At 52.5% G+C, this 27415-nt stretch overlaps 1 protein-coding gene across 1 annotated transcript in view; it reads right to left on the bottom strand.

Moving 5' to 3' along the window:
- Positions 1 to 263: 263 nt before the first annotated feature.
- Positions 264 to 27415, bottom strand: part of EPHA10 (EPH receptor A10) — a gene marked incomplete at both ends in the record, with an annotated part of 36877 nt that continues 9725 nt past the window's right edge. Inside the window, 13 exons of the mRNA XM_080802811.1 lie at positions 264 to 378; positions 506 to 661; positions 1531 to 1724; positions 1912 to 2061; positions 2349 to 2552; positions 2765 to 2826; positions 3287 to 3472; positions 4135 to 4260; positions 4416 to 4477; positions 7534 to 7642; positions 11107 to 11278; positions 13822 to 13955; positions 26526 to 26876. Coding sequence (XP_080658937.1) covers positions 264 to 378; positions 506 to 661; positions 1531 to 1724; positions 1912 to 2061; positions 2349 to 2552; positions 2765 to 2826; positions 3287 to 3472; positions 4135 to 4260; positions 4416 to 4477; positions 7534 to 7642; positions 11107 to 11278; positions 13822 to 13955; positions 26526 to 26876 — 2021 coding nt within the window. The remainder of the gene's footprint in view (positions 379 to 505; positions 662 to 1530; positions 1725 to 1911; positions 2062 to 2348; positions 2553 to 2764; positions 2827 to 3286; positions 3473 to 4134; positions 4261 to 4415; positions 4478 to 7533; positions 7643 to 11106; positions 11279 to 13821; positions 13956 to 26525; positions 26877 to 27415) is intronic.

Raw genomic sequence — 27415 nt, 5'->3', positions numbered from 1 at the left:
TCTGGGATCTTGCATTTTCTCCTGTGTTATCTCAGGGGTTCTCCCCGGGGATTTGAACCCTCTGGCCAGGGAAGCTGAGTCAGCCAAGGGGTCCAGACCAGGGAAAATGGGAGGAGTAGGCAGTGAAAGGAGGGGAACTGTGGTCCCAGACACGCTCCAGGCCCCAAATGCAGGGAACACGTGCTCACTCCGACCCCGCCGGGGCGCGGCGGGCCAGGGTCCCTGTGAGGGCTGGGGTCCTGGCCCCCGAGGGCCGGCGCAGCTCACACCTGCACCCCCCGGCCTTGCAGCTGGAGCACACACGCCCGCAGGGCGCTGATCCCGCTCAGGAGGGCCTCTTGATGTTCTGCCGAGGAGATGCCCAGGTTCACCAGGTCCCTGAAAGAAGGGCTGGTCAGACCCCACTGGCTCCAACCCTCTTCTGCTCTCCCTCCCTCCATTGGGACAGGGAAGGGCCCAGAACTGGGACAGGCTCGGGCCTCCCGGACACGTTCCTCCGACTCACTGGGCGGCCATGGCAGCCACGGCCTCCAGGCTCCCGTAGCCACCGGCAGTGAAGCTGTCCTTGTAGCGGCCCAGGTCCAGGGCCTCCAGCCACGCGCCCACGGAGCCGAAGGATGGGAAGGCAGAGAGGGCGCGGTCCGCCAAGGGGGTGGGGGGCCTGGGGGGCAGAGGAGCTATGGTCAGTGGACAGCAGACCCGGCCACCCTCCCGAGGAGAAGCCAGCTGAGAAAGGACAGGAGAAGGGGAGAGCAACCGAGCCCCAGGGCGGACCTGGCCCCACGGAGTACGAGGCATCATCAGAACAGGGATGGGTTTCAAGATATGCAGGCTGGTAGGTAGAGAACGGGTTGCACCTGAGCCAGCTAAAGGTACTGGGAGTATCTGGAACAGTCTTGGGGGGTAGGACACACCTAGGATGATTTGGGGGGTGACCCGTGTCATATCTGGGACAACTACAATACTCACTTCACTTCTTTATTGCAACTACAGACCTGTCAGAACTATTTCCACACGCATTCACCCAGTCGGTGGTCATTTTACTGGGACATGTGAGGCAAAACCCAGGACAAGTAGAGTGACTAAGACGGAGGACAACATCCATGTGTCTGAGGCAGGCAGAATAGCAGATCTATCCAGGGCAACTGCGTGAGCAGTCCTCCCTGGACAGGTGGGGTGGGACAGGTAGGGTGGGACAGGTGGCGTGTGGGACAGGTGGGGGGGACAGGTGGGGGGACAGGTGGGGGGACAGGTGGGGGGGACAGGTGGGGTGGGGCAAGTGGGGGGACAGGTGGGGTAGGACAGGTGGGGGGACAGATGGGACAGGTGGGGTGGGACAGGTAGGGAGAGACAGGTGGTGTGGGACAGGTAGGGGGACAGGTGGGGTGGGACAAGTGGGGGGACAGTTGGGGCAGTTATGCTCGGGCCATGTTGAGAGGCCACTTGTGGCGAGGTGAGAGGTTGGCTGTATCTGGTGGTTGGGGTGGGTGGGTGGGAGTGTATCCAGGACACATGGGGCGTCAGCTGTACCTGGGAGAGGTGGTTGTGGCACACTTCGGGGGCTCTGGGTCCTGCACCATTTTGCTCAGGAGGCTGTGGATCTGGGAGAACCTGGGCCGCTCGCTAGGGTCCTTCTGCCAGCAGTCAAGCATCAGCCGGTGTAGGGGGGCGGGGCAATTCCTGGGCGGGGGCAGCCGGAAGCCGTCCTCCACCGCCTTGATCACCTGGGCCATGGGGGCGAGGGGCAGACGGGAAGCTTTAAGTCCCTCCAGCACATGCACACAGCATCCCATCCCCAGGAGGATGTGGTCAGGCAGGACAGGGAGCAAGGAGACAGTGAAGAGGGGCCTAGGGCTGAGAGGTCAAGGGTCAATGGGCAGAGGTCAGGGAGTTGGGGCCTGAGTCACTCACATCTTGGCCAGACATGTCCCAGTAGGGCCGCTCCCCAAAGGCCATCAGCTCCCACATGACGACACCGAAGCTCCACACGTCACTGGCAGAGCTGAAGTGTCCGAACTGAAGGGTCTCAGGGGCGGCCCACAGCGCTGGGCTCCGGCCGCTCTGCGGACACACAAGCAGGTCAGGGGCAGGAAGGGACTGGCCCAAGCACACCCAGGCCTCCCCACCCCATGGAGCCCAGATCCAGCCCCACCTGCCGGCCTCCAAGTGGCACCTCTCGGGAAGGGACATAATGATGCCCACACCAGCATTAATTCGGGGCCAAGTGGGGGGAGGGGCAGGGCTATAGGGAGAGTGGCCCTGACCAGGCAGGGCGGAGGGCGGGAGTGGGTGATGGGGACCTGGTGCGGTCTGATGGGCAGGTTTGCATGGGAGAAGGGAATCCTCACCATGGTGGTATAGACGGCCTCTGCTCGGTCTCGGGGACCCCGCCCAAAGCCAGAGATCTTGCAGATAAGGCTGCTGCTGACCAGCACACGGCGGGCCGCCAGGCCCCGGTGAACGTAGCCCATTTCCGATAGATACTTCATGGCTGACGCCAGCCCGGGCAGCAGCCCCAACAGCTGCCCAGCTGCCAGCTGGCCTTCATGCCGCTGTGGGAGGAACATTCAGTTCTGGGGGCTGTGGGACTCCAGGGAAGTCACCTACCCATCTCTGGGTTTGCCCTGGGACCCACCAGGTGGGCCTGGCCAAGGGGTCCCTTTTTAGCGAATGATGCCAAGTACAAGTCCCACCAAAGAGAAAAGTGAGGAATGAAGACTCACATGGTGAGCGGTACCCCCAGCTCGGGACCCAGGCCACTCACCCGCAGGAAGCCATCCAGGGCCCCGTGGCTCATGTACTCAGTGACAATCATCAAGGTGCTTCCTGTGCCAGGCAGGGGGACACACACGCTAAGTTGCCTGCTCCCCTCTGCGTGCACACATGCTCCCCCAACCTGAGCCCCAGCCTGGGCCAGGATGGCCAGAAAGAAGTTTCCCCAGCCAGGCCACCCACCTGCATGACCCAGGACCCTCTATGCCAAAGAACAAAAGAGGGGGCATAGGGAGGAGGAAAGCGACCAAGATCTAGGAGCTGCAATAAGTTTGCTAAGAAAAATCACCCAAGGTCCAAGCCATCCTCCCCCAATGGTGTCATGACAGGTCAGAAAGGTCATTCAAGGTCAAAAGGGCCTCCCTGAATCAGTGAAAGAAAAGCTGAGGCTTTCTCTCCATACTGGGCAGCTCAGGGGCTCCCTCCCATGGCTGGAGAAAGGGTCTGGGGACATAGGAGCACCCCACCTTCCACCCCGTTTCCACCCCCATAGCTACAGAACACACGGCCCTACCTCGGGTGACAACACCCTCCAGCCTCACGATATGGCTGTGGTCGAACTGGCCCACGGTGAGGGCCTCAGCCAGGAAGCTAAGCCTCTGGGAGTCAGAGCAGCCGTCTCTGAGCATGTGCACGGCCACGGGGAGTTCCTGGCGGCCAGGAAGCTGCAGGCAGCCGAGGGACAGCTCCCCAAACCGCCCTGTGAGAAGAGAGCACCTCAGACAGTCCCCTGGAGGTCACCCCCTGGCCAACCCAGGCTCGGTGAGAAGTGGAGAGAGCAGCTTCTGGATCACGGGCCATTTCTGGCCTGGGGCTCGGGGCTCCCGAGTTCAAATCACGGTAAACTGAGAATCAGCCACATGACATGGGCTTCACAGTCCCCCCGACGAGGCAGTTCTCGTGCCCATTTCACAGACAAGGAACAGGTTCCAAGCAGGAGAGCCATGTGCCCTTGGTCACACAGCTGGTCATCGGCAGAGCCAGGACTAGAACTCAGGGGTGTCTGGTCCCCAAGTCTGTGAATGCTCCTCCCCACTGCCCCCTCCATGAAGGCTTGGGACTACACTCCCGCCAGGGGCAGTCTGCAGAGGCCAGTGGGGAAAGGGCTAGGGTGGGCAGGTCTCGGTGACCGTGGGGTCAGGGAGAGGGTAGGAAGGCAGGATCACAGACCCCCTCCGCCATCCCCTTCCCTGGAACCTGGTGGGTAGAAGTCCCATCTGGGGTGGAGCTGGGGCCTCCTGGGCAGGCTGGGACTGGGGTGAAGGCAGGGCTTCCAGAAATGGGGAAGGCCTGGGGGGCAGAGGCGGGGTAGGGAAGAGGGGGCTCTTGGGACGGACAAGGCTTCCTGGGAGCCCAGCTTGCCTGCTCCGAGGCTCCTCTCCAGGGTGACGGTTTTTGCATCCAACTCCTTGGCAAACAGATGAACAGCCTGCAGAGGGTCCCCACAGCTCTGGGGGTCTAGGAATGTGCGGCGCGTTGGGACTTTGACTGGAATGCACAGAGAGACAGAAATGGGCCAGGGTTGGGGGTGGGGAGTGGGGGGGGTGGGGGGAAGGGGTTCAGTGGCCCGGGGGTGGGGGAGGGGGTGGGGTTATGAAGGACAGCAAGGAAGAGGGCTAAGCAGGGGCCAGGTGACAACTCACAGTGGAAATACAGCTCCTCCTCATCGTGGGCGTCCTGACCTCCTTTGCCATAGGGGCAGGGCCTGGGGAGGCACAGAGGCATTCTTGGATGGAGGCAGCCCCAGCCCCACCCATCTCACCACACCCAGGGTGGCAGCTCCTTAGCCCTTCGAAGCCAGGAAGATCTGAGCCCTGGGGAGGGACCTTCCCATCCTGTTTGGAAAGATCCTCCCCACAGCTGACACAGAACCCTAGCCCCAGACCTAACCCCTCATCCCCATCTCCATTCCTAATTATTTTCACTCAGAGACACAATGCACGTTCCTGCAACTCCAGAGGCACCCAAGTCCATACCCCTGACTTTGAACCCAAGCTGCCCTGAGGCAGGGCCTTGCTGGCCCGGAGGAGAGCCCCTGGCACTGCTGAGCAGGTGAGACCATGACTCAAGCTGCTTTTTAGAAAGATCCTGCTGGGCTGCACCCACAGGAGCTGGTGGTGGTGCCTTGGGATGCAGGGGGAGCACGGAGCTGGAGAAAAGCAAGAGGATTCAAGTGACGTTTAGGTGACAGGACTGCTGGAAGGCAGAAAGGGGAAGGAGAAGGTAGGAATGACTTCTCATGTTCTGGATTGCCCAGCCGTGGACGGTGGTGCCATCTACCAGGACGGGGAGAAGAGAGGCTCGCGCTGAGCCGGTGGGAATCTGCAGAGCTCACGGGGTGAGCAGGGAGGGGTGCGCGGAGTAGGGAGTTAGAAATGAGGGGCGGATGGAGAAGAGGTCTGCTTTGGGGAGCTGTGAGCACCGTCCAGGCAGAGGACAGAGCCTGGGAAGTGGGACTGTGGACAAGTCTGAGCACCCTGACATTTAGAGACCGGGTAGAGAAGAAAGAGGTCACAGAGGAGATCACAAGTTAAAGGGAAGCAGACGGAAAATCAGGGGTGACCATGGCACAGGAAGGAAGGAAAGAAAGTGGTACAGGGGAGAGTGATGGCATGGAGGCTCAGAGGAGGGGGCAGTTAAGGAGATGTTTCTATATGGATGGGAAAGGCAGCTGAAGTAGTCACGAAGGTGGTTAGCAGCATGGGCTCTGGAACCTCATGTAGGAACTGGCTTCCCAGCTCCTGCACTTGGTAGCAGCAGGACTGGGTGGGCTCGGATTTCTTTTTAATAAAATCGGGATAAAGACAGCCCCGCCCAATACAGCAGAGTTGCACAGAGCTTACAAAGCACTCACTAAATGTCAGCTGTTATGTGGGGCAGAGGGGGACGTTACAAATAGTAGGGCTCCTGAGATGGTGAGAAGGGGCGGGGTATGCAACACAGCAGGGAGGACTGGGAGGAAGGCACCTACTCTAGAGCAGAGGGAGGGAGAGGATGGGTGCAGAGACAGGCAGGTGTGCAGACTTGGGGATGCGTGAAGCATGGAGGAGCAGGTGCAGCAGATGTGGCCGAGGGGACAAGCCATAAGGCCAGCGCACCTGCAGGGCGTAAGTGGAAGAGCCAGTCGGACACAGTATTTGGGGTGATGGCCAGCCTGATGGCAGGACACGGGAGAGGGAGGCGGAGGCGGAACGGAACAGAAGGTCCCTGGGACTGAGCAAGTCAAAGAACCGAGAAGCCAAGGGATGGGAGGTTATCCAAGGGTCACTGAAGTCACCCAGTGTGGTGACTGGACTTCCCATGAATGAGGGGAACATCCAGGAAAGGTGGGTGGAGAGGAAGGGGGCAAGGCCGATGGGATGGAGGAGGGGCAGAGAAACGGAGACGTTTCCAGTGGACAACACCCTCTGGTGAGAAGAGGGATGAGCCAGGGTGGGGTGGGGAGGGAGAGCGGAGGGGAGGAGACCCCACAGAGGACAAGGACGGCAGGGACCCCGAGAGCGATCAGCCTGTGCGGCTGGCTGGACAAGCCCGTCAGCATCTTATTGGCTGGATTTTGAGCAGGTTTTGAGAGTGAGCCCTGGCTTACTCTACCTGCCCTCGAACATCTGCTCCGAGGTGCTCCTGGGCAGCTAACCCTGTCCTGCACAGCTCCTCCCCAGAGGGGTGCTCCTCACACCCCTCTCTCCCAGGTCCTCCTCCTGCCTCCCAGAGTCCCTAATCTCCCAGCCAGGACAAGAGGCTCTCAGCTCCTGTCCAATCCTGTCCTATTTTCCTAACAGGTCCAGTGTGGGCATCTAAGCACCAGAAAGGAGCTCACGACTCCTGTCCTGCCTCCCTTACCATCCTGGCCCAGGCAGAGGGGCTCGCAGACCCCCAGGCCAAGGCTCTCCCCTCCTCGGTCACTTCCAGCGCTCCATTCGAGGCCAAGAAAGCAGTGCCGTGTGAATGCTCCCTGCCCCTCCAGCCCACAGGCAGTTCCAGGATGCTGAGATGAGCGGAATGCAGCTCCCGGAGCAGCCATCACTCTCCTCTGCACCCCGCACACCCCCCCCACACCCGCCAGCCCCTCACATGCAGACTTTCCACCCCTCACGTCTGCTGACCTCAGCCCCAGCCTGAGGTGCAGCAGAGTGTGGCCCTGGGGAGAAGGCGGAAATACATGCTATGAGGTTTCTGCCGCGTGCAAAAGAACTGGAATCTTCTCTGAACCAAACTCAAGCTCCACATCCTTCCCCCTCCTCCCATTCCCTTTCTCTGCCCACTCTCCTGCAAGCGTCCTCCTGCTGGGGGTGGGGGTGGGGGGCTCTGGTGTATGAGTTCCCCTCCCTGTCCTCCCCCCTCCCACACACAATTTCTGCCTTTCTTCCCCTTGCCTGTGTTAAAGGGCCTCAGGATCCCTTGCGGGCCAGGGCTGGGGGCCTCTGAGCGCCTCAGGAGAATCCTAATCACACTGGAGCAGCCAGGGCTTGATTCCATCCTCAGTGATGCCTTCTGACATTTAATGAGTTAAGGAGCTAAATCCCCTTCATCCCCCAGCGGCTGAGCCAGCTGCGGTGCTGGCTGCTGCCGCAAGGAGCGGGAAGTGGGGGGAGGGGCTGCGAGCTCGCCAGCCCAGCTTCGGTCTACACAGTAAGATGTCTGCATGCGCAGATCTGCACACGTGCAAATGCAGGTACAGACAGAGGGACTGTGATGCACATGAGGGTGCTCAGGGACCCCACCCCCTGGGAGTCAGCCCGGCTGGGACCAGCCACCTACCTCCTCCACATGGCCAGCACGCTCATCACGGAGCCCAGGACGAGGAGGGCTGAGACGGTCACCACGGTGACGACCACCGCAGGGTTGTGGTCTCTGGACCCTGAGGCAGCTGGGGGTAAAGCACACGGTTGAGACAGGCAGAGGGCCTGCCCCAGGCCCCAGGCCTGACCCCTGCCACGCCCCCGCAGCCGAGGGCCCGCAGTGGCACCCGGAGCTTCCTGCTCTCCCTGCAGTCCAGCTCTTCGAGAGAGAGAGGACCCCCCCGGGGTCCAGACAGGCACGCCTGTGCCTCTCTTTGTGCCTTTCCGTCGGGCCCTGACTTAACGGAGCTCTACAGGGGGAACAGCCTCTCCCCGCAGCTCCCCAGCCCCATCCAGACTGGCTGGCATCACAGTAAGGGAACGCCAAAGGCACGTTTACTCCATTCAAGATACTGTGCCACGTGCCTTAACTAAATGACGCCGCTCGAGGTCACAACCAGCCGGTAAGGTGGTGGTGTCTCCATTTCATAGCCGAGGAGACGGACACTGAGAAAAGTTGTGCAATCTGCCCAGGGTCCCACGACTAATACATGGTGAACCTAAGATTCGAACCTGATTCCAAAAGCCTCTACTGTGAACTCTTTCCCCAAGAAAGGGGCCAAGAGGACCCCAGGTTCCCAATCCCATCTATCCATCCATCCATCCATCCGTCCATCCTTCCACCCAACCTGTACGACAGGCTGCCACCAGCCCTCAGAAGACAGCGATGAATGAGCCAGAATCCCTGCCCCGGGAAGTGTACAGACCAGTGGGGGAGACAGAAACAGAATTCCGAACTGTAGAACGAAAACAGAAGCGGAGAGCTGAGCAGAGACAGGCTCCTTTCCTCCTAAAGCCAGTGAGGAAGGCCTCACAGAAGAGCCGTGGCATCTGCACCGGGCCTCGGAGCTCAGCGAGGTTTTGGTGCTGCTCGGGAGCACAAGCTGGGTCTGGAAAATGGCAAGCCATCCCGTGGGGCTGGGGAAACAGATCGCATGGGGGCTGAGAGGGGCCAGATGTGAAGCTGGATGGAAGTTGGAGGAAAAGGGGAAGGGGGGGGTGGACAGCACCTGAATGGCCTGGGATGCCAGGCCATGGAGCAGGGACTTCATCCTGAGGGTGACAGGGAGACATGGACAGAGATCCTGCCTGAGGCGAAAGGGATGAAGGCATCTGTCGGGAGCAGGGATGGACATGAAGTGCCTGAGAGAGGAGGCCTTTTGGGAAAACTACTTAGAATGGGGGAGATGCCACGCAGCCCCAGAGACTCAACTGAGATTAGGCGAGGTGTGGGACACAGGACTGAGGCCGGCTCCTGGCTCCAGGCTCTGGGATGAGCAGGGCAGGTGCAGCACAGTGTCCACAGAGTGGGGACCAACACGGCTGGAGAGCATTTTCCCGGGGAGGATCCACAGGGGCCGGGGTAACATGGGGCCAGGAGGGGGCTCACAGCCTCAGAGATGAGGTCGGATCTCCAGGCCTGTAAGGAGGATGTCACAGTCAAGTGACAAGAGACAGAGGAGGAAAGGAGAGTTAGAGGCCAACAAGGCCAAGGTCAATGAAGAGATTTTAGAGCCTGTGGTTCCAGAAGTGGGGACAGGACCCAGGGTCTGGCCGGGACAGAGGCGGGTGGAGTTGCTGAGAAGTGTCTGAAATGAGATGTCCACGTGGACACGGAAATGGAGACAGGGCGGTGGTGCCAGGTGGTCTCCAAGATGTGCCCTCTGGATTCCCCACCAACTGGTATTCAGTCCCTTTGAGCGTGGGCTTGACATAGTAACTCATTTCTAATGAAGAGAATGCCACCGAAGGGGTGGGATGTCACAGACAGGAGACTGCAGCTTGTCCTGAGCACCCTCTCTTTCTCTCTCACTCACAGTCTCCAAAAGAATCGCGTTCCTGGGTGACGAGGAGCTCTAGGGAGAAACCCAAGAGGCAGGGAACCCCTGCCTCCGGCAAAGAGCCAGCGAGAACCCGAGCCTTGAGGGACCACAGCCGGGAGGGACCCTGAGCCCGTGGCACCTAGTTAAGCAGCACCCAGGTGCCTGACCCACAAAACCCATGAGAGAACAAGTGTTGGCTGTTCACAGCTACTCGCTTTGGGGTAATCTGTTACAAGCAATGGGTAGCTGATACGGGGTCCTTCGTCGTGCTCCTGAGTCAGGGTCACAGCTCAGCGGAAGGAGTGCTCTGCAGACTGGGAGTCCCATTCCCCCAGAGCCTGGGCAACGGCCAAGGAGGCAGGGGGACCAAGCAGGGTCTACTCACTGAGAAGCACCAAATGAACAGAAATCATCGGCCCATTTCAGCTAACAGCCCCCAGCTCCCGCCCCCACTGCACTCACTCCAGCCAAACCCGTGAGCCTTTGTTCAGATGGGTTCGTCTACCCCACGTGCCTTCCCTGCCCATCTCCACACATTCAAATGCTCCCCAGCCTTCAACACAGAGCTCTAATCTCCTCCTGCCAGCACCTGGCCGGGGCCTGGCACAGACAGGCATTCGAGCAAGAAGTGCTGTCTCTCTTCCCAGAACCCAAACTCCCTTCACATTTTATCTCCACCTCCCTTTGGGCTCCGAGCTCTTCCTATCTTGGATTAGACTCGTGTAGCAGGTTGGAAAGAATTATTATCTTGACAGCTGGTGTCAGAACGCCTCTTAGGGGGAACTGCCTTTGTCCAGGAAAATACTTTTCGTGAACTGCTCAGGGTAGATAGAGGTGAGACCCCGAGGGCAGGGTTAGCAGCAGGCAAAACCGCCCGAGCCACAGCTAAGCTGCTCATCTCTCATCATGAAAGGGACTTTGGAGGTGGTGGGGGGGGACAGGAGCCAGGGGAGGGAGGGGAAGGGAGGAAGCGGATAGCAGGATGCCACGGAGGGGGCGGGGTGGGGGGACTAGCCAGTGCTGTTTTAGAATCAGGGTATCCGATGTTCAGCTTTTGTTTTGTTTTGTTGTTTTGTCTTGATAACAGCTTTGCTGGAGAAATGGTTCACATACCATACAGTTCCCCCCCCCACACCAAACATGCACAGCTCGCCCTCTGTTTTTTGTTTATTGCTGTGGTGCAACTCCTTTGTGTCCCCAAGCTTCAGTGAAGTGTGCTTCTCACTCTAAGGCCTAGTGGGGAAAGGGAGGGCATCCCATCCCACGTTTGAGTCTCCATCAGGACAGAGAGAAGGAAGCAGAACGGGAAAGAATTTACCCATTGGAGCAAGGGGTGTCCACGAGACAACAGCTCCTCCCAAGGAAAATGGCAAGAATCTTGGAGGGGGCACGGGAGGTTTCTACAAGACACGGGAGGTCCCGGGAGGCTGGGAGACCCCAGCTGAGATGTGGCTTATGGTTCTTCATGAGCCCCTCCCCGTGAGCTCCCCCAGGACGGGGCCCCCCATTTAATTCATGTCACTGAATAGGCCCTCGGTGGTGGATTCCAAATTCATGAATTATTTAGGTTGTAATTAAACTGTTCTGCAGGTTCCCTTAATTGCACGGATAACCACCCCCTCCCCAGTTGGTCTCCCTACCCAACCCTTCCCCGAATACACATCACTTACCCTCCCCTGGGGTCTGCACTTCAATGGAGGGATTGAAGCTCTGGGTCTCCCAGGAGGGTCCTGGGGAAGCCGCCCGGATCTGAAAGACGTAGCGGGTAGCCGGCTTCAGGTTGGTGACAGTGACCGCAGGTGCCCCTGTCTTCACCGTGGAGTACGTCTGCTCACTCTGACCCTGAGGAAGGACCAAGAAGTGAGGCCCAGATCCAGCACCAGACCTGAGCTCCTTGAAGAATGCGGGGCAAGGAGTAGGGGGCTGGAGAAGTGCCCTGAGGCGAGCATGGACCGGGTGGGAAAGCCTGACTCGGACCTTGTGGGGAGGGCCCCGCAGGCTTCTTCCACAGGCTCTCCAACCCCTCTCTGCACCCAAGTTCCCACCTACACTCAGTGGTACTTCCGGCTAAAAATACTAAGAGAAACTTTAGAGAAGATGCTAGATCCCCCTTCTTGGGGACAGACATCAGGGCCTGATGGTCCCGAGAGTGGGCTGGGGCTGATGCCTCAGAGGAATGACACTTGACACCTGCCTGGCCCCTGTCAGCTCACAAAGTTTTTCCTTCTCTCTGTCATCTGGTTTTCACGATGTCCTGCAAGGCACGGATTCACAGACGAGGAATTGGGCACAGAGGGATGGAGAGACTTGCCTGAGGCTGGACAGCAGGGACAGTGGCAGCTGTCACGGAGTGAGGGCTGGCTCACTGCCAGCTGCTGTGCTAGACCCTTTCAGAGGCCTCGCTACCTACAGTGCTCGCAGTAGCATTTCATTCTTTTATAGGTGACGGTCACATCAAGGAAGGATCAGAACAACACCATCTTGATTCCTTCGGGCCCCGTGCTTTATCTCTATGTCATACTGCCCCCCAGCATGTCTGATAATGGCATGTACTAGAGATGTGGCCATTGTTTCATCTCTGCTCACCCTCCCACCTTATTAGAGCCCCAGTCACGCCCACAGCCCATTATCATGTGGCCCTGTTCTTTGGTCACAGTATTCAGGAATGGGGCAGACTCTGAACTGAAATGGGCCACTCGGAATCTCTCTTCCAGGTATCTGAATGACCCAGGGAAAGGCAGTGAGACTGGGAGGGCAGGGGCAGGGCAGGGCAGCCATCAGATGCCCTGAGCAAGCCCCTGAGCAGGGGATGAGGGACTGGTGTGCACAGATATGGGCAGATGAGGAGCACCGTGCCTCCAGGAGTTGGATCTGCGATGCCCCTGAAGGCTTTCAAACTGAGCCCCTTTTGCACAGGCTCCTCTTTTCAAGGGTTTCGGTTCCCTGCAAATTCATGTCCCCTTGGGGTCTGGAGCACCCACCCAGCTCAGCTTCGGGACTCTGTCTCTTATGATCTGACCTCTCCCGCCCCCGGGATGTCAGTTCAGTGAGCCCTCTGTGAGCAGTGACTGCATGCCCAGCTCCTTCTCCATGTCCCCCTCTGCTGTCTCCTAACCTCAGGGCTCCTCAGAGCTCTGTCTCTGCTGCTCTTCTCACTCTCATGGTCCTTCTTGGCCTTCCCTTCCAGCCCCTGGCTTCGATCAGTTACCAGCCCTATGCTGAAAGGCCCCACCTCTCTTTTTCCAGGACAGGCCTCTCCCTTGAGCGTCCAGACCCCCAAACCCACCTGGATGTACCAGGGACTCCCTGGACGTTGCATGGGCCAACCCAAGCTCACCCTCTTAGCCCAGACCTGGTCCTCCTCCTCCGTGGGTGGCTCCCCATCCCCTAGATCACCTAACAGTGACTCAGGAGCCCCTCCTCTTCGGTGTTCACTCCCCACCCTCCACCCCCCGACTCACAGCTCTCAGTAGACTTCCAGTATCCAAAAACTATTATCTGATTCAGCCAAGAAGTCCCTTGAGTCACTAAGGAGTGAGAGAAGTTCTGACATGACATGCTGAAGATGAAAGCAAGGTTTCGCTTGAATGAATAAAATTTACACCAAGGTGAGAAACATTTTAACAGTAGATTACAGATCACATTTAAAGACAATGCATTTATGGGGAAAAGAGATAGTGGACTGGGACATCTCTCCATTTGTCAAGTCGAGGTTGAACTGCAACCATAGACGGACAACAGATAGAAGCCGTCAGCAAAAATCGGCAAAAACCTCCTATAAGGATCATTCAGCTAGATGCAGTTTACAATAAGGACACTGTATATCTTTTCTTCTTATTTGTAAACCATGCGTTACACATCCTGTATGTCAGTAAAACTGTAACAATAACTCATCCATCCAGGCATTGCTCGGGAGAGCAGGCAGTTAAATATTAGGAGCACCTAAGTTCCAGTGGACCACTCGACCTAGGTCAGACATTTTGTAATTTGTTTCAAAATTTGTAAATTTTGAAACAGTATGGTATTTCTGCATTCGTTTTCTTAAAAAAGAGTTGGAAATTGTATGTCTATGATCTGGCCACAGCAAGATCTGGATCAGCCCCCAGGGAACGCTCTGAGTCAACTGTAAACCCCAGGCAAAAGCGGCGACAATGGAGCTGATGACTGGTGAGGAAGCAGAGAGCGGTGACAGCAGAGGAACCGTGGGGTCCAGGCACGGAGTGGAGGGGACAGGAAGGAACTCAGGCCTTAGAAGGCCGGTGGATATGTTCACGAAGAAAGTAAGGAGGACTTCTGCGGCGAGAAGGTACAAAAGGAAGCAGCTGCATGGAGACAGACCACGGCCCCAGAACCCAGCCCCAGGTGCCGCCCATACCGCGCCTCACCTTCTCGTAGTACCGGATCTCGTACTCCGTGCCGTTGGCCCCCGGAGCTCCGACGGGGATGGGCTCCCGCCATGACAGAGACACACTCTGGGGCTCCACTCGGTCCCTCCGGATCTCATCCTCCTCCCAGGGCGCTGAAAGTAAGTAACGCGGGGCTCTCCACGGGATCCCACAGTGGGACAGGGCTGGCGTAGGGGCTGGTAGGGCGGGGCATGCAGGGAGTGGGGCGGGGGCCGGGCGGGGCCGGGCGGGGCCAGGGGCGGGGCGAGGCCAGAGGCTCCTGAGGGGCGGGGCCTGAGCTGCGGCGTCCTGAGACCACTCTCACCTCGCAGCTCTCAACTTCTCCTGTCTCTGCGGCGGGGAAAGGCCAAGCCACCTGCTTCTTGCCCACCACCTGCCCTCCAGCTGCCCTAGTGGTGGCTGGTTCTAATCCCCCAGGTGCTTTCTACACTTTCTGTGGTTTGGAGACGTTAAAGAGCATAGGAGGCAGGAAAACAACCTACTTTGCTATTCTAACGATCTGGTTACGAGGCAATACACTGGACGCACTAGGGACCGCAGGAAACTACCTCATCCTAATAAAGACCATGTGTGAAAAGCCACAGCAGGCATGCTCAAAGGTGGAAAACTGATAGCCTTCCCTTGAAGAACAAGCCCAAGGCAAGGATGTCCACGCTTGCCACTTCTATTTAACATAGTACCGAAGTCCTCGCCAGAGAGCTTAGGCAAGAGAAAGAAATAAAAGGCACTGAGACTGGAAAGAAAGAAGTAAAATTATTTCACTCCACAGGTGACATATACATAGAAAATCCTAAAAATTCCACAAAAACACCGTTAGAACTGATAAACAAAGACAGCAAAGATGCAATAAATAAAGTCAACACGCAAGTGTGTAAACCTGGCAATTCACAGACCTGTACCCCTGGGGCTAATAATACATCATATGTTAATAAAAAAAGAAAGAAAGAAAGAAAGTCAACACGCAAAAATCAGCCGTGTTTCCACACACTAACAACGGACAATCAGAACAGGAAATGAAGAAAACAATCCCATTTCCAATTGTAGCAAAAAGAATACAATACTTAGAAATACAGTTAACAAAAAATGAGAAAATATTGCTGAAAGAGATTAAAGAAGACACGAATAAGTGGAAAGACATCGTGTTTATAGAGTGGAACACTTAATATTGTTGCAATGTCCGTGCTACCCAAAGTGACCCACAAGTTCAACTCAATTCCCATCAAAATCCCAAAGATGTTCTATGTAGAAATAGAAAAAGAAATCCTAAAATTCACATGGAAAATCAAAGAACCAGGAATAGCAAGATAATCTTGAAAAAGAAAAAGAAAAACAAGGCTAGAAGCCTCACACTTTTTGACCTCAAAAACATTACAAAGCCAGGGGCGCCTGGGTGGCTCAGCGGTTTAAGCCTCTGCCTTCAGCTCAGGTCATGGTCTCAGGGTCCTGGGATCGAGCCCCGCATCGGGCTCTCTGCTCAGCATGAGGCTGCTTCCCTTCCTCTCCCTCTGCCTGCCTCTCTGCCTACTTGTGATCTCTCTCTCTCTCTCTCTCTGTCAAGTAAATAAATAAAATCTTAAAAAAAAACACATTACAAAGCCACCATAATCAAAACAGTTTGATACCGGTATGAAAACAGAAATACAGACCAACTGAACAGAATAGAGAGCCCAGAAATAGACCCTCACATATGCCGAATGATTTTGGACAAGAGTGCCAAGCTGACACAATGGGGAAAGGACAGTCTTTTCAACAAACAGTGCTGGGAAAACTGATTATCCACATGCAAAATAATGAAGTTGGGCCCTTACCTTATACCACATACAAAATCTAACATGAAATAAATTACAGACCTAAATGTAAGACCTGAAACTATAAAACTCCTGGAAGAAAAGATAGAGGAGGGGTGCCTAGGTGGCTCAGTCTGACTCTTACTTGTTTTTTAAGATTTATTTATTTATTTTAAGGAGGGCACAGGGGGAAGGGCAGAGGATGAGGGAGGGAGAGAGGAGAGACTCCTAAGCAGACTCCCTGCTGAGCACAGAGCCCGATGAAGGGCTCTATGGCACAACCCTGAGATCATGACCTGAGGTGAAATCAACTGTGTCCAGGTGCCCTTGTCCAACTCTTTGATTTCAGCTCAGGTCTTGATCTCAGGGTTGTGAGTTTGAGTTTGTGAGTTTGAGGCCCGCATCCATGTCTAGCATGGAGCCTACTTAAAATAATAAAAATATATTTAAGGGACACTTGGGTGGCTCAGTTGGTTAAGCATTTGACCCTTGATTTCAGCTCAGGTCAAGATCTCAGGGTCATGAGATTGAGCCCCACAACTGGCTCTGCACTCACCCGGGAGTCTGCTTGAGATTCTCTCTCTCTCCCTCCCCTGTCAAGTAATAAATTTTAAAAATATATTTTAAAGGGGCACCTGGGTGGCTCAGTGGTTTAAGCCTCTGCCTTCGGCTCAGGTCATGATCTCAGGGTTCTGGGATCGAGCCCCACATCGGGCTCTCTGCTCAGCAGGAGCCTGCTTCCCCCTCTCTCTGTCTGCCTCTCTGCCTAGCTCTGATTTCTCTCTGTCAAATAAATAAAAAAAAAAAAAAATCTAAAAAAAAAAAAAAAAAAAAAAATATTTTAAAGGGGCACCTGGGTGGCTCAGTGGGTTAAGCCTCTGCCTTCGGCTCAGGTCATGATCTCAGGGTCCTGGGATCGAGCCCCACATCAGGATCTCTGCTCGGCAGGGAGCCTGCTTCCTCCTCTCTCTCTCTGTCTGCCTCTCTGCCTACTTGTGATCTCTGTCTGTCAAATAAATTTTAAAAAAATATTTTAAAAAAGAAAAGAAAATACATAGAAAAGCTTCCTGCCATTGGACTTGGAAATGATTTCTTGGATATGCCACCAAAAGTACCGGAAACAAAAGCAAAAATAGACAAATGGGACCACATCAAACTTAAAAACATCTCCACAGTAAAGGAAACCATCAACAAAATGAAAGGCAACCTATGAAATGGGAGAAAATATTTGCTAACCACATATCTGATACGGGGTTAATATCTAGAATATGTAAAGAACTCCTACAACTCAACAAAAGCCCCCACAAATAACCCAATTTAAAAATAGGTAGAGAGACATGGGCACCTGGGGTGGCTCAGTTGGTTAAGTGTCTGCGTTCGGCTTACGTCATGATCTCAGGGTCCTGGGATGGATCCTTGTATCTGGCTCCCTGCTCAGTGGGGAGTCTACTTCTCCCTCTCCCTCTGCCCCACTGCTAGTATGTATCCCAAAAAATGAAATCACTATCTTGAAGAGATATCTGCACTCTCGTGTCCACTGCAGTATCATTCACAATAGCCGGGATATGGAAATTACTTCAGTATCTGTTGATGGATGAATGAATAAAGAAAAGAAAATGATATATATAAATGAATGCTATTCACCCATAAAAAAGAAAGAAATCCTGTCATCATCAAGAACATGGATGAACCTTGAGGGCATTATGTTAAGTGAAATAAGAAAAACAAAGAAGAATGTTGTATGTTTTCACTTATATGTGGAATCTGAAAAAGCCAAACTCATAGAAACAGAGAGTAGATTGGTGGTTGCCAAAGGCTAGGGGCTGGGGAAAATGGGAGAAGTTGGTCAAAGGTTACAAACTTCTAGTCAGAAGTTGAAAAAGTTCTAGGGATCTAATATACAGCAGGTGACTCTAGCCAACAATACTGTTTTGTATCCTTTAAAATTGGTAAGAGAGATCTTAAGTGATCTCATCACACACACACACACACACACACACACACACACACACAAGGTAACTCTGTGAGGTGACAGATGTGTTAACTAACGGTATCGTGGTAATCATTCTACAATATATACATATACCAAACTATCACAATGGAACCTTAAACTTACACAAGTTGCATATCAATTATATCTCAATAAAGCTGGAGGGGAAAAAAAAGAAAATGCGATATAGACATACAATGGAATATCATTCAGCAAAAAAAAAAAAAAAGGAAATCCTATCACAGGCTATGACATGAATGAACTTGACGCCAAGTGAAATAAGTCAGTCACAAAAAGAAAAATACTACATGATTCCAGTTATATGAGGCATCTAAAGTCTTCAAGCTTAGAAACAGAAAGCAGAATGGAGGGGAAGAGGGCAAGGAGCAGTTTTCGTTCAGTGGGTACAGGATGTGAGTTTTGCAAGATGAAAGCCCAATGTGGGGCTCGATCCCAGGACCCTGAGATCATGGCCTGAGCTGAAGGCAGAGGCTTAACCCACTGAGCCACCCAGGCGCCCCATCTTAACCATTTTTAAGTGCATAGTATGCAGTAGTGTTAACTATAGGCACATCCTTGTGCAACAGATCTCAACGCTTTCATCTTGCAAAACTCACATCCTGTACCATTGAAGAAGGTTCCCTTCTGACTCTTCTGGTCATGAGCTATTGGTCCATGAGCAAGAGCCTCCGTTTCCTCACATGTAGAATGGGAAGAATGAGGACCTCATTAGGCTGGCTGTGAGAATTTTATGAAGTCATGAAGACCTTAGCACGATACCTGACACAGAGGCCGCCTGGGTGGCTCATTGGTTAGGTGACTGTCTTTGGCTCAGATCATGATCCTGGAGTCCTGGGATTGAGTCCCTCGTGGGGCTGGCCCCCGTCTCCACAAGGAGTCTGCTTCTCCCTCTGACCTCCTCCCCTCTCATGCTCTCACTCTCTCTCTCTCTCAAATAAATAAATAAAATTTTCAAAAAAAAAAATAACCACAAGAACAATAATAACTGACACAGAGCACGCACGCTGTGCAAGCTAACCGGCAAGAGGAACCTGTGGGTGGCGGGCGGCAATGTCGTGTGCTAAGAAGAGACAGGGTTAGACCGCCATTCAAAGTGCCCTCTGGCTTTAATGATGTGGAGGGTCCTGGTGACTGCAGGGGACTGAGGGAAGCAGATACCAGGGGGAAGGGGCCAAGGAAGGAGAGACAGGATGTATGTAGCTCAGTCTTTTAAAAGTGCATGAACATGGCTTCTAGTTCTAAATGGCAACCACCTAGCAGTCCCCACCTCCCGTCTCTCCCAAATTCTAACTCAAACATAAAGGTACAGAAAGAGTCGAAAACCCAGAACATCGCCATAACCCAGAACATCGCCATAACCCAGAACTAGATTGAAAGTGCAATTGTCGTGGACCCCCAGGTTATGCTGCCCACAGAGTGACCCTGCCTCCCCACCTAAAAATAACTTGAAAGATCTTTTATCCCTCCTCCCACTGTCTGACCCTTAAAAAAAGGCAAGGTCTTTGTCAACCGGACAATGCACAGCCATCACTCTCCCGCATAGTTGCTCCAGAGGAAAAGTGTTCTTCCTTATCCCCAGGAGTGCCTCTCAGCCTAAATCTACCTGGAGATGGTAGCTCGCAGAGAAGACATGGGTTCAAGGGGGGAGGAGTGAGGAAGCATCTGAGGAGGAGACACAGCTCCCTGCAGACACAGACAGACAGCACAGATAGGAAGAGGCTAGGAATGTCCGTTTTTGGAACTACATTTGTTGAAAGCATCAGAGGGCTAGGATACAGAGGTAAGAGAAGGTTCCATTTCAACCCGAAGAGATATGTTAGATGAAAGCCTGGTAAATCCTGAGAATGGAGCTGAAAACCAAGCCCAGGCACCTGCTCTCCTGCTGCAGATCAGTGAGGAAATTCGGCCAGTGTCCAAGCGGGACCAAGAGCACAGCAGATGCTGCTGGAAAACCATTAAACAGCCGTGTCCCCCTTCCTTGCCTGTGGAGCCCAACCTTTGATTCAGGGTGTACTGCCTCCCCTCATGGGACTCAGGTGAATTCTGATTGTTCTAAGATATCTGTGCACACTCATTTTCTAGGCCAGTGACTGGGGTCGGGCTTGTAATCCAGTTCTGGCCAACATGAGAGAAATCAGCTAAGGGGAGGATGGATTCTGGGAAAGGTTTCTTGCTCTTAAATGACACCTACAAGGAAGAAACAGTTCTTCTTCTGCTCTGGATGGTAAGGATGCAATGTATGGAGCTGCTGCATCCAACTTGCCACCATGAGGGAGTCAGCCCAATGTGATAAGGAAGGCATATAGAAAGACAGAAAGTACCTGGGTCCTTGAGGACCCTGGAGAACTGCTGAAGTAACCATGCTCTACCTCCACCTGCAGGTAAGCTGAGAAAGCATTTTTAGGGGGCACCCAGGTGTCTCAGTCACTTAAGTGTCTAACTCTTGATTTTGGCTCAGGGTCATGAGCTCAAGCCCCGTGTGGGGCCCTGAGCTTAGCAAAGAATCTGCCTGGGATTCTCTGTCTCTCTCCCTCTGCCCCCCCCCGCCCCCGTTCTCTCAATCTCTCTCTCTCTCTCGATAAATAAATAAAATCTTTTAAGAAATCATTTTTAGGTGAACACCAGCTGGATTGAGATTTATTGTTACTTGCACCTGAAAGCCTTACAAACCAACCCAGGGGCCAAGTCGCACATTGGGATTTTTTGGCAGACGCTAGTTATCTCCTTGTTCAAGAACATGGAAACAGAAAACACCAAGAAATCGGGCTTGTGAAGAAAACCTTTCAGAATAAATGAACAGTAAAATTATTCTGAAGCTCCAGGAGGAGCAGCTTCTTCCGAGGGATTTAGTGTGACGGAGAAACAAGTGAGTGATTGTCTGGCGTATGCAAGGAGAGGAGAGAAAACACAGCCTCCGGAAAATGGGAGCAGAAGGCCACAAAGTAACAACAGGCGGAGAAGAAAAAAAAGATGGGGGGGTGGGTACAAGCAGAGAGGGTGAGCGAGGCCTGTGGGGAAACCACAGGTGCGTTAGCAAAACCGAAATATTTAAAAGAAAAGGTGCTGCAAACATAAGGAATTTTGACCGAATCACATGCAGGATGGGAACATCAGGCAGACAAGAAGAAGGTAGTAGAAATGAAGAGTAAGTTTACTTGATTCATGGAGACCCCGAGAGCAAGCGTGCAGCATGGGAATGATAGACCTTGCTTTCAAGGAGCCGGGAAGCAATTAAAATGTTAACCCTACCTTTCACAACCTCAGTGGTGACTTTAAAAAGGAAAACCTGTACAAACCTCTTTCTCTAAGCAGTAAAATCAGCAACAAAAAGAAAAAGCAAATCATCCAGGAATTGAAACACATTCTCTAAAATAAATTCAGGCAAAACAGCACTACGAGAACAAAACCATGGGTCTCAATTTTCATGACCGTGAACCAGGTAGTGGTCTCTTAGATAGGAAACCAAAGGCACAGGCAACCCAAGATTTCACCAAAACATAAAATTCGGAGCTTCAAAAGACACGACTCAAGGTGAGAGACGCATGTCAGGTCATGAAACCAGGGTCCCGGGATAGAGTCCCGCGTTGGGCTCCCAGCTCAGCAGCAAGCTTTTTAAAAAGATTTTATTTATTTATTTGAGAAAGAGAGACTGACATAGGGAGAGAGAACACAGCTGGGAGGAGAGGGAGAAGGAGGCTCCCTGCTCAGCATCCCTGATGCAGGACTCAGTCCCAGGACCCTGGGGTCATGACCTGAGCCGAAGGCAGACACTTCACTGACTGAGCCACCCAGGCGCCCGTAAATAAAATCTTTTTCAAAAACTACCATGTTGCATTTTTGGAAGTTGCTAAGAGAGTAGACCCTAAAAGATCTCATCACAAGAAAAAACTGTCTAACTATATGTGGTGATGGACATTAACTAGACTTCCTATGGTGATCATTGCACAACATATACAAATAAAAAATCATGATGTCGCACCCAAAATGAATATTATTTATCAATTATATCTCAATTTTTTAAGAAAGTGACTGGTAATCCACAGAGCAGGAGAAAAATTTTGTTAAGTCCTATATCTGGTCAGGGTTATTATGTGTTGAATTGTGTCCCCCAAAAAGAATGTTGAAGCCCCAGCCCCTCTAGAATGTGACTTCCTCTGGAACTAGGGTCTTCCCAATGGTAATCAAGTTCCCATGAGGTCACTCAAGTGGGCCCTCATCCACTATGAATGATGTCCTTTGGGAAAGGGGAAATTTGGACACAGAGGCAGACCCTCACAGAGAGGAGACAAGATGAAGACACTCAGGGAGAAGAGGTCACGTGCCTGGAACGTGCATCTACATGCCAACAAGGAACAGGGACTGCCAGCAAACCCAGGAGCCTGGAAGCAAGTAAGGATCCTCCCCCAGAGCAGCCAGAGCGCTCAAGGCTCCGCAGCTGCCTTGACTGCAGACTTCCCGCTTCCGCAGGTGTGAGACAGCACATTGCTTTGGTTTTAAGCCATCTAATGTTTGGTACTTGGTTACAGCAGTCTTAGAAAACTTAGAAAAATGCAAAGACCTAATATCCAGAAGACATAGATTTTTAAAAAAGAGAGAGAGCTCATAACTCAAGGACAAAAAGAAAACCCAGCATATGAAAAGACGTTCAAGGTCACTAGTCAGGAGATGCAAACCCAAACCACAGGGAGATACTGCTTCACACCCACGAGGATGGCTGCAACCAAAAAAGACAGAAACCAATTTCGAGGGCCAGGTGGAGAGACTGGAACCCTTGTGCCCCTCCCCCGCAGGAACGTGGGGTAGGGCTGCCGCTTTGGAAGACTGCGCCCCTTCCACGGCAAGTCCATCGGTTCCTCGAAAAGATGAAAAGCCACTGTATGTTTTAGTCGGCTCAGGCTGTCTAACCAGACGCAACAGACTCCATGGCGCAAACAACAAAAATGAATTTTTTTCACAGTTCTAGAGGCTAGAACTCCCAGCTCGAGAGGTTTACAGATTCGTACCCTTAGTATTCAGGTAAGCATTCTCTTCCTGACTTACAGACAACTGTTTCTGGCTGTGTCCTGTCTTGGCCTTCCTTTTGCGTAAGCACAGGGAGAGCATGGGAGTTCTGATTTCTCTTCCCTTTCTGGAAGGATGCCAGTCCTCTGGGCTTAGGGCCCCACCCTTACGCTCTCATTAACCTTACTTCCTTAAAGGCCCTGTCTCCAAAGACAATCACACTGGGGTTAGGGCTTCAGCCTACGAATTTAGGGGAGACACAATTCAGTCTATAACTTCATAGGACCTAGCAATTCCACTGCTACATTTACACTCAAGAAAACTGAAAACATGTTTTTGCAAAACTGTGTACATGACTATTCCTAGCATCATTATTCAAAATAGCCAAAAAGTAGAAAAACTGCCCATAAACTGATAAACAGATAAACAAAATTGTGGTATGCAATGGAATATTACTCACCCATATAAGGGAATGAGGTGGTGATACACATTACAACACGGGCAAACCTTGAAAACATTATGCTAAAGAACAAAAAAAGGCAGACACAAAATTCCACATAGTGTATAAGTGTGTATATGAGTTGCCCAGACCAGACAATTCTATAGAGACAGAAAGTAGATTAACGGTTACTAAGTGCTAGAGGGGGTGGGAGGAATGGAGAGTAACTATTATTAGGTTTCTCTTGGGGGTGATGAGAATGTTCTGAAATTAAATAGTGTGGGTTGCATAACTGTGAATATATGAAAAGGCACTAAATTGTACACTTTATTTTTTTTTAATTTTTTTGAATTGTACATTTTAAAATGTAGGTGAAATTTAAGGGTATGTGAATATATCCCCCCCAAAATGATCATACTAAGCATGTGTTATATTAGGTATAAAAACATACGGATGTGACCAAAGTTATACTCAGAGGAAAATTCATAGGCTTAAAATATGAAAACAAAACTAAGCACTGAACTCACCTAGAAAAAGACTTCGGGAAAATAAGAAGATGGCATCAATAAAGGTAAAACCAAAAAATAAGTGACAAAAATACAGAACACTGAAATTGACAAATTCAAGACCTGATTCTTTATCATAACCTGTAAAATAAACTTCTAGCAAGGATAATTAACGAAAAGGAAATATCAAACATATAACATGAAAAAAGAAGAAAAGTTAGCTACAGATACTGAGGAAAGTTTTTTTTTTTCTTTTTTAAAAAGCTTTTATTTAGGGGCACCTGGGTGGCTCAGTGGGTTAAGCCTCTGCCTTCGGCTCAGGTCATGATCCCAGGGTCCTGGGATCGAGCCCCACATTGGGCTCTCTGTTCAGCAGGGAGTCTGCTTCCCACCCCCCGCCCCCCCGCCTGCCTCTCTGCCCACTTGTGATCTCTGTTGAATAAATAAATAAAATCTTTTTAAAAAAAGATTTTATTTATTTATTTGACAAAGAGAGACACACGAGAGAGGGAACACAAGCAGAGGGAGTGGGAGAGGGAGAAGCAGGCTTCCCGCCAGAACAGGGAGACTGGTGTGGGGTTTGATCCCAAGACCCTGGGACCATGACCTAGCTGAAGGCAGACATTTAACTGAGCCAACCAGGTGCCCCTGAGGAAAGTTTTAAAATGTACATTTCTAAGTTACTGAATAAGAAAAAGGTCATCAAAATATTTGCTACAAAAACACAAATTAACAAAACTAATTCAGAAAGTATGGAAAGGGTTGAGAATATCATCCAGCTTTCCCCCAGAGAAGGTGCAGGGCCCCAAAAGTGGTTTTGCACACCTTCAAAGAATGATAATTATTGTATTTAAATTGTTGCAGAACAGAAAAAAGAAATTTTTCCTGATGCCTTTTCCAAAGCCAGCAAGACTTGACAAAGAATACAATTTTTTAAAAAAGCACTAATCTCTCTTGTAAATGTATGTGAAAAAAAATAGTAAAATATAAGCAAATTAATTCAGCAAAATATTAAAAGAATAATACACTCATATCCAGTAGGGTATAATCTGGGAATGCAAAAAGAGCTCACATTGAAAAATCCATGAATAGAATTCATCATGCCAATAGGTCAAAGGAGAAAAAAACATAAGGTCATCTTGAAAGATGCTTAAGAAGCATTTTATAAAATTAACATCCATTCCTGATTTTTTTTTTTTAAAGTTCAGTAAAAAGTGAAAGCATTATATGGCCAAGGAGCTAAAGCACAGGGTTTCTACTTCCTAGCAGGGTGACTTTGGACAATTCACTTGGACAATTCACTGAGGCTCTCGGGCCTCAGTTTCATTATTTGAAAGATGATTATCATTCCACTTAAATGAGTGAATGTAGAAAATCATACTGCACAGGGCCAATGCCAAACACAGAGCAGCACTCGATCAGTGGAGGCTTAGTATTTTTATTAGTAAAATGGAAACAGCGTCTCCTCAACAGAATTTTTAAATCCATCTATATCAAAAACAGGATTGCTAATATGAAACACCAGATAAAAATCTCATATCACATATATTATACGAAAGGGATTTTATAGTAGATGGTTCTAGATATGGATATAGAGATAGGAAAAAAATGTGGAAGGATATACTCCAAGATATTAATAGTTGTATAGCTCTGAGTAACAGGATTATGGGTGCTTTTTTCTTTTCCTGTATTGAATGTTTTTAATGTAAATGCAATAGCAAATGTTAAGTCACAGTAGAGATAGTTTAAAAAAAAAAACAACAGAACAAAACTGTTACTCCAGAAAACCAGACAAATTGGAAATCTCTCTCAAAAGGCAGAGAAAATGGATTAAGAGCTAAAAATGATGAAGGGTGTGACAAGATTTGAGAATCAGAAAATAGATGTACAACCTAAGGCTTAGAGAGATTCTTAGAGAGATATTGGACCTATCAGAAATTCTAGTTAAAGCAATAACAGAAAAAAAAAAAGTTCTTTTCCAGGAATAAAAAACTGTGTGCAGATCAAACGTTTTGCTAGGTATCAGCCAAACTCAATGAAAAGAGATCAACAGTGGTTAAATTTTATTTTCACTAGTAGGTTGACAGAATTCTACAAATACACACGCCCAAGCTACTTACACAAGGATAAAAGTTATCCTGGCCTCAGACCTCTCTGCAACACAGAGAAGACAGGGAAGTACAAACCAATCGGGTCTCAGACAGGAAAAGACCCGGAAACCCTACCACTCACTTATCTTTCTTGCAAAGGATACTTGAAGGATTACTTGAACGTGTTGTACCCCAGCTGGGATTAAAGACAAATGAAAAGTCAGTTTCACTAAAGGGGAAGGTGTGGCACGAAAGGAGTGTAGGTCTTTATTTCCTCTTCTCTACCCCAGACTCAGAAATGTGACTGCTACCGGTTGGCCAGTGACTTCTGGCGTCCCTAGAGTCTGACCCTGCTGTGCCTCCTTGCTCTCTGCCAAGACCAGGGAAGAGGGTGACCTGTGCGGCAGGGATGGAGGCTGGGGGACACACGACAGAATCCCTTTTTCTGAGGAGGGACGAATCTGCTTTTCCTGCTGAAATTTTTGAAAAGGGCGGGCAAAAGATTGCAGGGCTGTCCGCCTGGTTGCCCTGGGAGAGGAGAGGCAGGGCGGCTCCGAGCGGGGCGTGGTGCCGGGCTCTCTGCCAGGTCGGGAGCCGGGGCGCCCGCGGGTTCTCGCACACCCTCCCCCGAGGCGCCCGCCACCGCTCGAGTCACCGCGTCCTCAGTCCCTTCCCTTCCGCACCCCCCGCCAGGGTCTTCAGGAAGGGCCGGCAGTCAGAGGGGGTCCCCGCGGTCGGGGAGGTTGGTTGGGGGCCTCGCCTCCTGGACAGACGCCGGGCGCGCGTTCTAAGCCCGGAGGGCGAGGGCGGCCGGTGAGGGGCGGCTGCGGGGCGGGCGGGCGGCCTTACCCCCGGGCCCCGTGGACACGGTGACCTGCGCGTAGGTGGCTCCCGCGGCGGCAGCCGGGCCCGAGACGCCGTTGAGCGCCGCCACGCGCACGGTGTAGCGCGCCCCGGGCCGCAGGTGGAGCAGCGTGGCGGCGCGCTCCCGCAGCCCGGCCTGGCGCGGCACGAAGGCCACCCGCGGCCCGCACGGCTCGCACGCGCCCTCCGGGCCCTCTCGGCCGCAGCGCAGGCACAGCAGCGAGTACGTGACGTCCGAGCGGCCGCCCGAGTCGGCCGGCGGCAGCCAGCGCAGCCTCAGCGCCAGCGGCGAGCGGCTCAGGCTGTACTGCAGGTCCCGCGGCGCCGACGGCGGCCCTGGGGGGACGGGAGGGGGGGGCAGGGGGAGCTGTCAGCGGGGCAAGCGGTGGAGGGGGCGGGGCGGGGGTAGTGAAGGGGGAGGGGCAGGAGGAGACGCGGGGGCGGGAAGTGGGGAGGAGGGACGGGGTGGTGTGGGGCCAGTGAGGCGTGAGGGACAGGGAAGGGGGGCGTGGGTTCCAGCGCGCGGAGAAGGGTAGCGAGGGGAAGGGGATGAGGATGCACGACGGCACAGAGTGTGCGGGGCGCGGGAGTCCCCCTCCTGGCTGGGGCGCAGGGTGAGGTGACGGCGAGGGGAGGGGAGGCGGGACGAGGGGCAGTCCACTGCAGGACCAGCCAAGAAGCCTGACCTGCGTCTCGGGACCCTCGTCCTGGTTCTTACAATCCCAGGCCCGGGACCCCATCCCCATCCCAGGGTCCCCTCCCTCCACCCCGCCGTCTGGGTCGCTGGTCCCCACGCTCCCCACGCGCTCCAGTGCCCAGCCCCCTGCCCTCGGCAACCCCTCCACCAGGCTTTTCCTGATCCGCCCCCCACCCCG

This window comes from Martes martes, assembly GCF_963455335.1.
Source record: "Martes martes genome assembly, chromosome: 4".
Lineage (NCBI taxonomy): Eukaryota > Metazoa > Chordata > Mammalia > Carnivora > Mustelidae > Martes > Martes martes.
Note: the sequence above shows the minus strand (reverse complement) of the source record. Positions and strands in the feature narration are given on the sequence as shown.